Source organism: Hyperoodon ampullatus (assembly GCF_949752795.1).
Source record: "Hyperoodon ampullatus genome assembly, chromosome: 9".
NCBI lineage: Eukaryota > Metazoa > Chordata > Mammalia > Artiodactyla > Ziphiidae > Hyperoodon > Hyperoodon ampullatus.
Genome location: NC_136922.1, coordinates 66,412,326 through 66,426,528, shown reverse-complemented (window position 1 = coordinate 66,426,528; position 14,203 = coordinate 66,412,326). Strand labels below are relative to the sequence as shown.

The 14,203-nt window shown below is 43.9% G+C and overlaps 1 protein-coding gene across 1 annotated transcript in view; it reads left to right on the top strand.

Annotated features, from left to right (window-relative positions):
- Window positions 1-5,508: 5,508 nt before the first annotated feature.
- Window positions 5,509-14,203, top strand: part of DPY19L1 (dpy-19 like C-mannosyltransferase 1) — a gene marked incomplete at both ends in the record, with an annotated part of 95,504 nt that continues 86,809 nt past the window's right edge. Inside the window, one exon of the mRNA XM_079711610.1 lies at window positions 5,509-5,806. Coding sequence (XP_079567736.1) covers window positions 5,509-5,806 — 298 coding nt within the window. The remainder of the gene's footprint in view (window positions 5,807-14,203) is intronic.

Below are 14,203 nucleotides of genomic sequence, written 5' to 3'. Positions count from 1 at the left end.
CGCAGGCTCAGCGGCCATGGCTCACGGGCCCACCCGCTCCGCGGCATGTGGGATCTTCCCGGACCAGGGCACGAACCCGTATCCCCTGCATCGGCAGGCGGACTCTCAACCACTGCGCCACCAGGGAAGCCCGGTTGCTTGGATTTTAAATGAAGGAGCAAAGCCAGATTGAGGTGATGACAAGAAGCAGGATGGGGCCATTGGAGTGGGGCAGTGACGTGGAGTAAGAATGCAGGTCACCAGAGATGAGGATATCAAGGAGCAGAGAGGTTCAGTGTTAGGTGCTCAAGTCATTTGCAGCAATAGTAGGAAGTGAGAGGACCGGGGGCCAGGGCTACCGTAAACGGTGGGGGGAGTGTTACCAGGTAGTCTGTAAAGGACAGCAACGATTGAAGGGTAGAGATGACAAGGGCTTCAGAGGAGCTTTCCAGAGGCAGAAAGGAGCTCCAGGGAAAGAAGGGGGTGGAGATATGAGGGAATGAACCTGTTACAGGAGAAAGGGCCTCTGAAAAGAGCCAAGAGGTACAGACCACTGAGATGAGCTGAGTGTATTAGGGATGGATTGTTAGCCTCACGGAGCACAAGGTAAGGTTGGGTTGAGGAAACAGCTTAGTGGGGAGAGGATAAATTGTGTGATACATCCAGGTGCTTACCCTGGAGAATGGGCTCGGAGGACTGACCATTCAATGTCCAAACGAATCAGTCCCCCACCTTATCTGCATCTGGCGGCCGGTGAGGGGGAGGCTCAGGCTATGAGTCAGCAAAAGCCCGCTGGATGCCAGCAAGTCCCTGTTCACATTAGAGGCTAACAGTGGGATTCATTGGCTCCCAGTGTTCCTAAGGCCACGTGTGTGTGTGTGTGTGTGTGTGTGTGTGTGTGTGTGTGTGTGTGTGTTTGAGGGGCAGAGGTGCTCAGCCTCATTTGGCGAGGAGTCTGCTCAGGTGTAGATAGATTCGGGGGCTCTGAGACCCAGGATCCATGTCCGGGCACTCTAAGCATTTCATGCTCCAATCTCTTTAATCCCTTTATTTATTCCTCAAACTTACATTAGTTGTTTCTTCCTTTCCTCATTCCAAAAAGGATTTAAGATGTTCCTGTTAGCACTTACTATGGGCCAAGCACACAAGGGTTTCGGATATATGTTGCTCCCTCTCTATAACGTGTTTTCCAAGTTTCCTTCTGTTCAAAGATCCATCGTTCCAACAAGGCCTAGACAAGTTTCATCTCCTCCCTGAAAACTCGTCAGTCGTATCAGATGCGGTCTTTTCTCTTTGGAACTCTTTCAGAACTTGTGCTCTGAATTACATATTTCCCTACGCAATCATATTTTCTCCTAGCTTACCCTACCTCTCCATTGAAACTGTAAGACCTTTGGGGATAAGGACTTTATGTTAATTTTTTTTTTTTTTCTTTTCAGTACGCGGGCCTCTCACTGTCGTGGCCTCTCCCGTTGCGGAGCACAGGCTCCAGACACGCAGGCTCAGCGGCCATGGCTCACGGGCCCAGCTGCTCCGCGGCATGTGGGATCCTCCCGCTCCGGGGCACGAACCCGTGTCCCCTGCATCATCAGGGGGACTCTCAACCACTGCGCCACCAGGGAAGCCCTATGTGAATTTTTAATGTCTCTGAAATCCACTAAGACACCAAGGACATAGTAAGCCCTCAGTAACAGGAACTGCATTTTAGGGAGACAAGCCCCTCTGTAATGGAGTGTTTCTTGACAGTGCACTAGAACTAGGACTAATAATGAACTTTCTGAGTTTCTCAGGAACAGATATTGGAGCATGAACAGTTTAAATTACAAGGTCAGCTACCAGAAAGACAAGATAAAATTTGAAAAGCAATAAAGTGGCAATTTACATTTGTTCTCACCAGATACTAAATAAATATTCATTATAACACAGTGACAAGCTAAAGTTGGGGCTTTGTGGAAAGTTGAATGTTATACAGATATACTTTGTTGCACTCATTTTAGGTTTCTGTGAAGTGTGCCTGGATTATGCAGGTTCCTCTCTTGATATGAGCAACTGCTGAGGGACACAACTGTCAGAATCTAGAACTTGACCCCCAGACACTTTTGCAATAAACAGATCAAGTGACCTAGTTCAAGGAAATGAGAAACAGATGCCACAGTCAAGATCCTCCTTTTGCTGCCACTCTTGTGGGTAGGAGAGCGAGTGGGAGGAAAAGGCGGAAATTTGGAAGTTTTAATTAGGGCCTTGAAAATGCAAATGTAAAGAAATAAGGAAATTGGTTCCCGGCAGTCTTCCCTTGACCAAATTTTGCTTTTCATTGCCCATTTAACAATGTTTCCCTGGTCCCTATACTTTAATATCGCTAGGCTTTATTTTGGGGCATTTACTTGTCTTTATTATTTTATGTGCATTTCCTCTTTTTAATTTCCTATTTCTCTATCCCCAAAGCTTTTACAAAATTAGTTTTTTAATTAAAATTTTTTATTTCAAATGCCCAATATGTAGCTTTTAGTGAGAAAAGGATTGGGCTTGTATTCTGGTGACCAGACCAGGGATTCTTCATGAGTGGTTGCTCTGTAGGGTTTCTATCCTTGGAATTTGTCTGCTTTGATCCAGTATTTCTATAGTGTCACATAAGGAAGTACCTTTCTGGTACATCTGGAACTCCTGAAAAAAAGGCATTAAAGGTGACCAGTAATTGTAATACTTTAATCTGTATTCATTATAATCTTGAATTAATTTTTAGGATCATCTACACACTTTTTTTTAAAGCAGCTTTCAGTCCCCCCCTCTTTCTCTCTCTCTCTTTAGCATCCACCACTATGTGGCAGCCCTTAGCCTAAAGATATGAATATGAATAAACTGCACTCTCTGCTCTTTTGGTCTCAGAGTTATAAAGACAAAATGAAATCTGGCACATAACTTTCATGACTATTCCATTTTTTGCTCTACCACTCTCCCTGTGTGAAACATCCTCCTTTCTTGGGGGGAGGGGAGAGAGAAGTAAGAGCAGTTGCCTCCTATTTTATCCAAGCTTAATGACCCATGAAATGGTCATCCTTTGTTAAGCAGGTGTGGGAAGCAGGAAACTTCAAGGGGAGGAGCAAGTGCTCAGACAGCTGAGAAACTTGAAGCCCAGAGCTTGTGGGTCTGGTCTAAACATCACACAGCTGTCCTTGCTCCTCAGCACTATATTCCTTTGCATCTTCACATCCATTCTGGACTGTCAGCTTCAGGCTTCGGGAGGACAGAAGACTTGCCACCCTCCATATACAGCATCCACTGCTTTGAACATTTATCGAGCAATTACTTTGATGGAAGTAATTGTTACATACCTTACATAGACTGTCTTACTTAATTTTTACTAATCTGTAGGGTAGATGTTTTTATTACTCTTATTTTAGGGATGAGGAGACCGAGACTCAAAAAGGTCTGGTAACTTGGCCAAGGTCATAGGGTTGGTACACGTCAGAGCAAAGACTGGAATATGGGCCTATTGTCACCATGTGTTTTGACCAATATGCTAGACTGCCCCCACTTGGTCGCCAAGAAGAGAAGGAACTCCTCAGCACTGGTGGAACTGATCAAAACCCACTGGGTATGGCTTAAACAATAGGTGTTCCTCTTTCAATACAGTTCAACAAATTTTCACAGTCAGGCTCTGGGTTAGGCTCTGTGGGACAATATGAAGTTGAGTAGGAAAGCTTCTTTGTTTTCTAGAAATTCGAGACCATGGGAGAGGAGGGCTAGAACTAAGTAACTTTCAACTGCACTACAGAACACAGCATATTTAATCTTCATCTGATTATGTTATCTCCTGCATTCATTCACTCAATCACTCATTTATTTTTTCAACAAGTGTTTTCTCTGGCAAAATGGTACCAGTTGAATTCAAGAGGGAAACACACTGGATCCATCTGACACATAATTTCAGAATACAAGCATTCTGTAATATCACTTCAATAATTTTAAAAAACCAGTGTCTAAAAATAGTTGTTCCCTGTTCTGATGAAAGACAGGTGAAAATTCAAATTCACAAAATATAGAGTATGAGGGATTATTAATTAGCATGGCAAATTTTTTCCCTGTACAAAATAATTAATTGCCCTTAAAAAGGCATAACAGTGAATGGATGCCGATGTTAATTAACTTCCTTAAATAACGAAATCACTGGACAAAGAAACTTAAGGGCAAGGATCCACAGCCACGTGAAGCACCTGGAATTACAATGGAGATAATCAGAATGATGTGGCTTGATTTACAAAATTGGGAATTAAGGACAACTTTTTGGAACAAGCCCACCGGACACCGCAAGGAAAGGAACTTAGTTATCCACGAGGCTGTAGGGTTTTGTGCAAAGAATGCAAGGGTGGGTGTGGGGGAGAAGGGTAACTGGGATCTGCCTGGTTTTCCCAATCTTCCTGGGCTTCCTTCAGTCATGCCTTCCGCTTGCTACGTGTAAGAAAATGCGTTTTCGACTAAGGTTTTGTATTTTAACAGCAAATAAAGTTTTTCTGCTTTCTTTCAAGCCACAAGGTTACAGCATTTAAAACTAACAGAACATACGATAATTTTTTCTTCTCGGTCCATTCAATTTTATCACCCTCAGCCTGGGCTCCTACCCTGGTTTTCAGTCTTAATGTCAGGCACACACTCTCGACCCTTAACAGCTCCCCTTGAGATACTCTGCTGCCATTTAAAATCGGGTTGCCCCGCTCGTCGTATCAGCGAATGCGGGAGCTGCACTCGGCAGCGCTCTAAACTGCAAGGCCACACATTGTGGAGTAACGTGACCCAGTGGCTCTACTTTGTTCTGCTCTTCTTCCAGCGGCAGCGCCACCGAGGCTCCAGAGCGCACGCACAGCGCCCCCACGTGGTCATTCCCGAGCGTCTCCTCCCCGGTCCGGCCGTCCCCGCGACAAGCTGCTTGGGCCACGCGGGCTTTCCCGGGGTCCACTTGCAGCCTTAATCGGGTCCGAAACTTCGACCAGCGGCCCCTGCCCCGAGAGGGCCCTTTCATCTTCCCGGCCGCTCCCAAAGGGAGGGACAGCCGCTCCCGGGAGGCGATCCGTGCCCTCGCCCTGGCTGAATCCTGCGCGGGTCCCACGCAGGACCGCGGTCGCCGGGATGCCCCAGGTCGGCCCCCGCCCTCGCCGGAAGCCCGCGCGTGCGCGCTGGCTGTCCGGGAGCGCGCGTCCGGCGCGGAGGGGCGGGGGGGAGCGGGACCGCGGCCGCTCACAGGGTGTCCCCGCCCCCGCCCCCGCCCCCCGGCGTTCCGCGGTCGCCGTGACAACCGGAGCAGCGGCAGCGGCGGCGGGGCGCGCGAGTCCGGCGCCGCCTCCCGGCCGCACCGCCAGGCAGGCAGCCGCCGCCAGGCCTTGCAGCTTTCCCCGCCTCCCCGCCAGCGGGGAGGGGCCGGCCCGCCCTCCGCCCGCCCGCCGGAGAGTGAGCGGCGCCGGGGCCGCCCCGCCAGCCCGCCGTTCCCCGGCCGCCGTCCGGGCGCGCGCAGCGAGCGGGCGCGACTATGCCAAGATGGTCCTGCAGGCACGGAACAAGCACCGGGAGGCGGCCCCCAAGCCGCCCCAGCCACCCCGTGCCTCGCAGTCGCCGCTGAGGCGGGCACCAGATGTCGGCGCCGGGGAGCCCGGGCCCGAGCGCGCGCCCCCGTCCCCTCGGCGCAAGGGCGCCGCGGGCAGGAAGGGGCCCCGCGCCGAGCCCGCCCCGCCGCTCGCCGGGGGCGGCCTCGGGGGGCGTTTGGCGGCCGGGCTGCGCGGGGCGCTGGGCCTGCGGCTCTCGGGTCGCGGCCGGACCTGGACCACGCTCCTGCTAGGTGAGCAGCCCAGCGCGCGGGCGCCGCCGGGACGCGGAACTTTGAGGCGCGGGCCCCCCTCTCCCTTTCCCCTCCGCTCTCCTCCGGCTTCCGTGCCGCCGAGCCCCGCCGGTCGGTCCCTGCCAGTTCGCAGCCCTCTCCGACTTTTCCTGGGACATCCTTATCTCTTCCTTCCGTCTCCCTCCCCTAGGCTCAGTCTTCCTCGCTCCCTTCCTACTTGCTCTCTGTCTCTGCTTTAAAAAAAAAAAAAAAAAAAAATGGCCCCGAGATCAACAGCTGCCCGGCCTGGCCGCGAATTGGCAGGTCTGCGCTAAAGAGATTGGACGCTGCTGATTGGCGCGGGCCGGCAGCCTTCCAGTTATCTCGCCTCCTGTCCGGGAGAATGGTTTGCTTTGGGTTGGAAGCGATTCCGCTGAACTCAAAGCAAGAGCACGTCCCCTGTTCTAGAAAGTTGCTAAACTTATAATTAAATTTTGGCGTGCTGTTTTTCTTCTTGGCTGCAGACACCGCCGATGGCACTTTGTGATTCCCTTCCGCACGTCACCTTCCCGGTTGTGTTGTGTTTTGGGCCCCCAAGCTGGGACCCTGCTGACCTGGGAAAGATTGGTATGGAGGGCTCCCCCTCATCCGCTGCCTTGACCTAACGGATGATATGTAATGTGCTGAAAAGAATAAAGTTGAAACATTCACATGTTGTGGACCGACTTCAGGTTTCCTTTGTTTTCTGATCGACATTCTGATAAGGCAAGTTATAGCAGTTTGGATAATAGGCCTAATTTTTCTAAGTCTAAGTCAGCAAGTAAAATGCTGTAACACTGCCTTTCCTATATAATGTCATTAATGGGCTTTGGCTACTGAATTATTTAACTCTTGGTCCTTTCAAATTCCTTTAGTGACCCCAAAGAATTTGGAGTTCAGTATAGACCAGGGAATAAAAAACAACAAATCGGCTTCCCCTGAGATCACAGCCACTCAATCATAAAAAGCCAGTCATCACCGTGTGTGTGCGCCTGCACACACACACATTTTAATGGGCTCAGAAATGTTGATATTGCTTTTGGGGTACTTTTTTTTTTTTTTTTTTCCTATTGTAGATTCAAGCCTAGCGAAATTCAGTATTTTCAGTAAATTTCTCCTTTTTTTCAGTAGCGAGCTTGAAAAACCTTGCCAGTGTGCAGGTTAGTTAAATTCACCTTGGGGAGGCAGCATGGTACAGTGGATGAGACAGAGGCTCCTGATCCAGTTCACTGTGTTTAAGTTTGGTTTAAGTTTCAAGTTATTTCCTTGGCGAGCCTTGCCTTCTCTGTGACATGGGATTATCACCTGCCCTACTTACTCCAGGGCACATCCTGAGGAGCAGAACTAAAAGGAGTGGGTACTATATGACTAGACACTTTGTATCTAAAACATTGAACAAGTTTTAGTTGCTATTAAACTAAAAGCACAAGCATAATATTGATTTGATATCTGGTGACAGAATGAAGTTGGATTTTTCTTGAATAGATAGCTACTATAAACATTAACCACTTTGTAGCAAAATATGGAACAGCATCACTCCTTCAGGGAGGTTACAGTAACAAATCATACAATAATATCTATTGCCATTTTCTTATGTGCATATCTTCTTTGCTTGTAATTTTATATCCTTTGAATCTTATATTGGATGGCTTATATTTGGATCTAGTAATGGTTCATACCTAAGTTTTGTATTAATGTAACAGTGTGACACTTTACTTGACTCATCCCTTTGGGTATTGGAAAGAGGTACAGTGAAGGTGCTGTCCCACATTTTTGGATGTACTCTGGACACTGGCCATCAGATGGATGGAGGTTGGATGACCAGACCAAGGTCTAGAGACTTTCTGTCCTTGCTAGCTGTTTACATGAGGACACGGGGCAGCTTGAAAGATGATTCTGGAGAATAACCACACCTGGAATGTTTGGTTCTTTCTCTGGATCTGTACTCTCAAAACCTGTAAAGAGGAGCAGAGTTTAGACATTTTTGAAAGCTGCCTCATTTTCACTCTTCGTCCCTCCCAGAATGAGTGAGAACTGAGCTGACATGGTATGGTTTTTTAGTACAGGATTTTGCTATGATAAAAATTGTTTCATTTGTATTTTGGAAGAAATTTTACAACTTGAGGCTCCCTGATAGAAGCACACCTTTTAAAGAGAGGCTGACTAGGGGTCCCTAGTCTCTCATCTCCTCCACGTGTGTGAAGCACTGATGGGGAACTCTCTACCTACCAGGATGGCCCTTTCCACTGTTGGGCAGTCTTAAGCCCTGTAAAAAAATCCATTTTAATAAACGTGTTTTTCTTTTTTTAGACATTATTTACCATTTAATGGTAACAGTCATAAAGAAGGTCTTTGAAATGTTTATTTTTAGATGTTTCAGCCCAGTAGCTCCCTATATCAGCCAGGGGAGGCAGTGGTGTAGTAAGAAGAACCATGACACAGTGTTTTCCTAACTTTTTTGACCACAACCTGCAGAAAGCAACACAATTTATGTTAAACTGCTCACACTTCTGAAAATCCAACCCTGTATATTTATGCATGTGTCTCTCTTTCTGTCAAACTGTTTATGTCAGTGTCCTGGCAGGAAACAGATTTAAAAAGTGGCCTATTTTCAAAAGTGTGAGCAGGTTTAAGGAACCCACAAAGAACACTGAAGCACCCAGGGATTGTCACCAGTGGGAAGGTGCTACCACCTCTGGGCCTGAAGGGGAAAGGGAGCTTCCTCCGGAGCTGAACCCAAGGAGAGCTGTGGAGTGGGGGCAGGATCACCCAAGAAGAGTGACCCCAGACACTCTGCCCACCCTCTGATCTCCCACTGGTGCCTCTCACTGGCTTTCCAACGGGAAATCCTTAGGCAAGGGGCCCAGCTGAATCATTCTGTAGGGTCAGCCTCCTGGGGCTGGGAACAAGGCAGAGAAAGGAGGAGAACAGATTTGAAAAGGGAAATGGAGACTAAGAGCAGTATATGCATACATTTAAAATAAAAAGGTCATGCACTGTACTCACTCTATAATATACAGTGCGTTTTGATTTTCTGCTCTGTCCTTTTTTTAAAAAAAAAAATGCTGTTTATAAGCCATTAAGCTGATTTCACAATCTAGTATTATGACCCACAGTTTGAAAACACTGCCTTAGAGGAACTGTTTTCTGATTCTGTACCTGTTTCAAACTCATTGGTGCCTGAGCAAAGTATTTAGCTTTTCTGAGCCTCAGTTTGTACACATGTAAAAATGGGAGACCTGGACTAGACTAGTGGTTCTCAACCTTAGCTGTATACTAGTGTCACCTGGAAACTTCAAAAAATCCCAAAAGCTAAGCCACACATCAGGCCAATTAAATGAGAATCTGGGGTGGGGTGAGGTGGAGGGAAGCATTAGTAGCTTTGAAGTCTGATTTTCTGCTTCCCTTTAGGAGCAGACTGTCTAGCATCACAGAGCTGACATTCCTACTTGACAGCAATCCCCTGAAGCTAAGTGTATCTACCCCTCCCCTCTTTTAAATGGGGACACAGCCCAGTTTGCCAAAGTTTCTCCTAATCTCTATTGTTCTCCCAAAACGGGCTGTGAGTTGCCATTTATCATCTGATATGTCTGTTATTTTAATTGGAGTAGCATTCACAGGGATGGTGAAGACTAGGGGTGTGGTGAGGGGACAGATTTAAGGGAAAAGATCAAGAATTCTGTCTTGGACATGTTACCTTTGAGACATTCGTGAGATGTCCAAGTAGAAATGTCAAGTAGGCAATGGGACATAAGAGAAGAGATCTGAGTGGGAACATAAAACAGGGAGTCATCAGCAAATGGGTGGTATTAAATTCATGGGAATTGATGATAGTATCTTCTCCTGATATGGGGTTTACTCTGTGCCAGCATAATTCTAAGTATTTTAGATTAACTGACTTATCTCAAATTCATTTAACTATTAAGTCAGTCCTCACCATGACACTGTGATTGTCATACCCATTTTACCAGATTGGGGATCTGAGGCACACAGATGTTAAGTAACTTGCCCAAGGTCACCCCTAGAATGTGGAAGGGTCAGGACTTGAACCCAGGCAATGTGGCTCCAGAGTTCATGCTCTTAACTGCTATGCTTATATTTCATCTTCTCTAGGGTGAGTATAGCAAGAAGAGAAATGAAGCCCCAGGGTCCAGTTCAGAGAAACCTCAACATTTAGTGCTCAGTAGGCATTAGCTTTCTTGTTTCTTCCTTCTTCAGGGGAGATAAGGAAGAGAGGGATCATAACTAGAGATAAGGGAATAGAAGTGGAAAAAGCATATTGGGGTTGGCTTAATGGACAAGAAAAGCTGAGGAACCGAGAGGCACAGGGGCCACTGGCCATCTTGTGGGATGGCTTTCAAACAAACACTTAGACACACCTGAGCACCAGCCCTGAGGGTGTGTTAATACATAGATGTTGGGCCAATACAGCTCCCTGAAAGCCAGTGAGTTGGATGGGTATTTGGGCTTTTAGAGAGTTTCCTCTGTTTAAAACCAGTTTTTTCTTTCTAAAGTACACTTCTGGTTAACTTTAAAGAATGTTTATAATCACTTAAATATATGTTATTATTAAAATATACAATTAGGAGGGTTCTGAATATGTGATATTCATGAGAGCTCAAATAAATAACAAATGTGATAAGTTTAATTTGTGTAAATATAAGGATATATTACCAACTTGTGATTGATTTTTGGCCCATAATATGGCATCAATACTGAAAGCAGATAAAATTTTATTATCTACATGTGTGTATTTGGATGTTGCTAAAATTTGCACTATAGCTATTTTTGTAAGTTTCACACACTTCGTGTGTAAGATTAGGCTATATTATAATGTCTCTTAAAGCTTATGTTAATGAGATATTTACATTATCATAGAGACTACAAGCCTGTGTGCTTGTTTCCAAATGGGGTAGTATAGGCTTTATAATTTATGTTTAGTCTTAAATTCTTGTTTTGCTAGTTCATCTTTTACCATCAGATTATACTTTGCCCAAACCATTGGAACATTATTCTTCCAGGGAAGAGTCTGCTAGTTTTCTTTAGTTACCATTCTGATGATTACTAGTCATAAAAGTTAGTAAAAATTACACCTCTTTCTAGGTCAAAACCTTTACATTACTGTTTAATCCCATAAAAAGCAGTCGTGTTTCATAGGAAAGATCAGTTCTCCATGGGTGATCTTTCATAATTCAAGAATCATTGAGTATGATTAAGTTTAAAAAGTGGAAGAATTAATTTTTGGAGTACATAAATCTACAACTATTGTAACTTTTATTTTTGTTTTAATTCTAATTTTCATTTTCTCAGCATTATTACTGTCTTCCTCCCACCCCTGAATGCATTTAAGAGCTCATATATCTTCATGTTTTCCTGGCATATTTCCTCATATTTGACTTCCTTTCCAAAGTAACCAATTATCAAGTGTGTTTTTCAGTACTTTCACTACACGTAATTGATTCTTGGATGGCATTTTGTATTTTAATCATAGCAGCAAATGTTAACATAACAGCATAGTCACCAAAATCAGTCACAGAAGTTCTGAGTGATTCATTGTACTGACCAAGGATGGAGGTGATTTTATCTTCTAGTTTACAGTAGCACCAACTATATCTTAAAACACAGTTTATAAATCACTTGGCCAATAACGTTTGAAAACTTGCCATCTTGACAGATTTTTAATTTGAGAATACTGTTATAATTGAGAAGAGTGAGGCTTTATTCGTATGTTCACGCCAACTCAAATTTGCCTAATATACTACTGCTCTGCATTGCATTTTCCTATTACTTCCTAACAGTAACCACTGCTTTTTGTAGTGCAGCCTTTCAGTGCTGCAAATGTCACACCTCAGAATATTTTCCCCACGTTTTAATACTAATCATAAAGTACTTACATAACTAGCAGAGAGCTACTGTTTTCTACTGCATTTAAAAGTTTTAAAAAAATAAGACCTGATTCCTCACTCTTCTCATCTTTGATCTTCATGGAGGTTTCATGGGAATCTAGAACTTAAAAGTTAACTCCTGGAATTTTATATGTGAGGAAACTAAAGTGGGCCAGGTGAATGGTCTGACATCTCTAGTGAGTTCACTGGGTGAAGTTTGGGATTAAAGTTAAGGTATCTTGGCTTGTTAAGCACATCTGTCAAATCGTAGGTTTCAGATCTACAATCTAAGGCAACTGTCACAGATGCTTTAATGGGAAGATGATCTCATGTGTTCCAAGACCTGATAACTTTTTTAGCAAGAGCACTACTTTGGTGGCTTATGCTCATTTGGGGAATTGCTCTGATTGTTAAATCCTTATGGTCAACCTGTCAGTCTCCATTTTGTCTTTGCATAACCTTTTTTCGGAAACTACTAAATTCTGAATTGTTTTTGATTGTGTTAGTTGGTTGTTTGGCATTGTTACAAAAAAAACCAGAATAAAATAGTAAAAAACAGTATCACAGCTTTCTTAATCATTTAAAGGCTAAGCAAAACATTGTGCTACCCAAGGGCAGTTTGCAATTTGGGGAGAATGCATAACCTTGAGAATCCGTAACCATAGCCTTAAAACTTTAAATGGCTTATCGATTAATGAACTTGTTAAAATCTCTTGCTTAATAATATGCTGGGCCTGGGTGTATATTGTGTATATATGGATCTTTTTTTTTTTTTTTTTTTCCTCTAGTGAAGAGATGCAGCTTCTACATTTTCTTCCATGAGATTTATTAAAGCTTTACAGTTTCACTATGATTGCTCAGGGGCATTTAATGAGCTAGTGTATTATTTCAGGTGTATATTTTATCTAGCTACTTGTTCTTTGAAAACTGAAATGGAATTTTTTTTCAGTAAGGAGAAAGTTACTTTATGAAAATTGGTAAGTAGGTTGCTGTTTGATTTAGAAATATTTGTGTCCATTTTATGTGAGGATACGATTTTAAAAGGAAGTTACAATTTATTGCTTTAAAAACCCATATGTTGGGTAATTGTATTAAGTATTGCCTACTTTAATATATGATATACATAAATATTTTAAATGTGAAAATTTTCTTTGTCTATTTCTTTGTTTAGAGGCCTAATTTTATACTGTTTGGGGGTGGTGATATATATTTTCCAGGTTCTGTTTTCATAATTTCCCTTCAAAATAAACCTTTGTCCTTGATTTTTAAATTATTTCTAAGAAGTTTCCTCCTTTATGTCAGTGTACCCTTTTGGTTAAATGTGCTTATTAACATTTTTTAATGCTTAAGCTTCCAATCAGAAGGGCACCAGAGGCATAGAACCCAGGCAATCCATGAGGCCTTGGCTTATCCCAATCATGTGACCTTGGGCCTCATGGGAAAATAAGAGCCATTTTTGCCTCAAAAGGGCTCCTGGATCTTTTTGCTTAATATGTGAAAGTGCTCTGTGAACTGCAACTGATAAACAGTTGTTAGACTTATTCATTATAATGGAGAATTTCTTAATTTTTCCCTAACTTGTAAGGTATTATTTTGCTCAATGCCAAATATATGGAGGAGATTCAAATTAACTAAGGTCAACGTTACAAGCATTATTACATAGACCACTGTGAATTCTACCTAGGAGCTATATAGTTTCTTCCAATAGTGACGGAATTTTAAAGTAGTTCTACTTCTCACTTTGAGACTTAATGTTTCTATTAATAAATTGAGTGCATTCCTTTTTTCCCTATTGAAAAAACAAATTAAAAGAGTAAACCTGCCAAGCCTTTTAGTTTGGGGAGCAGAAAGATCTAAAGGAAAACAGAAAATAACCATGGAGGCCCCTTGGAGAGTGTGAAGTCCTAAGTATTAGTAGTAGTAGTTGTAGCTATACAAGGTCATTACATGCTAGGAATAGAGATAACCAGGTGAAAACCCCTCATTTCATATTTGGTGAAAATGAGACTGAAGCTAAATAAGTCATATAAAATCTACGGAATATTTCTTCTTAAGAATGACTTTCTTACCATGGAAGGTAAAAAAGAATTCGATTCTTAATTTTTCTTTTCTTTTTTTGCGGTACGCGGGCCTCTCACTGTTGTGGCCTCTCCCAGGCTCCGGACGCACAGGCTCAGCGGCCATGGCTCACGGGCCCAGCCGCTCTGCGGCACGTGGGATCTTCCCGGACTGGGGCACGAACCCGCGTCCCCTGCATCGGCAGGCGGACTCTCAACTGAGCCACCAGGGAAGCCCCGATTCTTAATTTTAATTCTTTCCCTTTCTTAATCTTTATTTTCAGCTGTCAGGATTTTGACACTTTTTCCTTCAGAATATCTTTTGAATTTATATTTGCCTTTTCATAATAAAAATTGTTAAAAATGTAGATTTCCAAGCCCCAAGTGAGATCTGTTGAATCAGGAACTCCGAAAGTGGGGACCCAGGAATGCAGTCT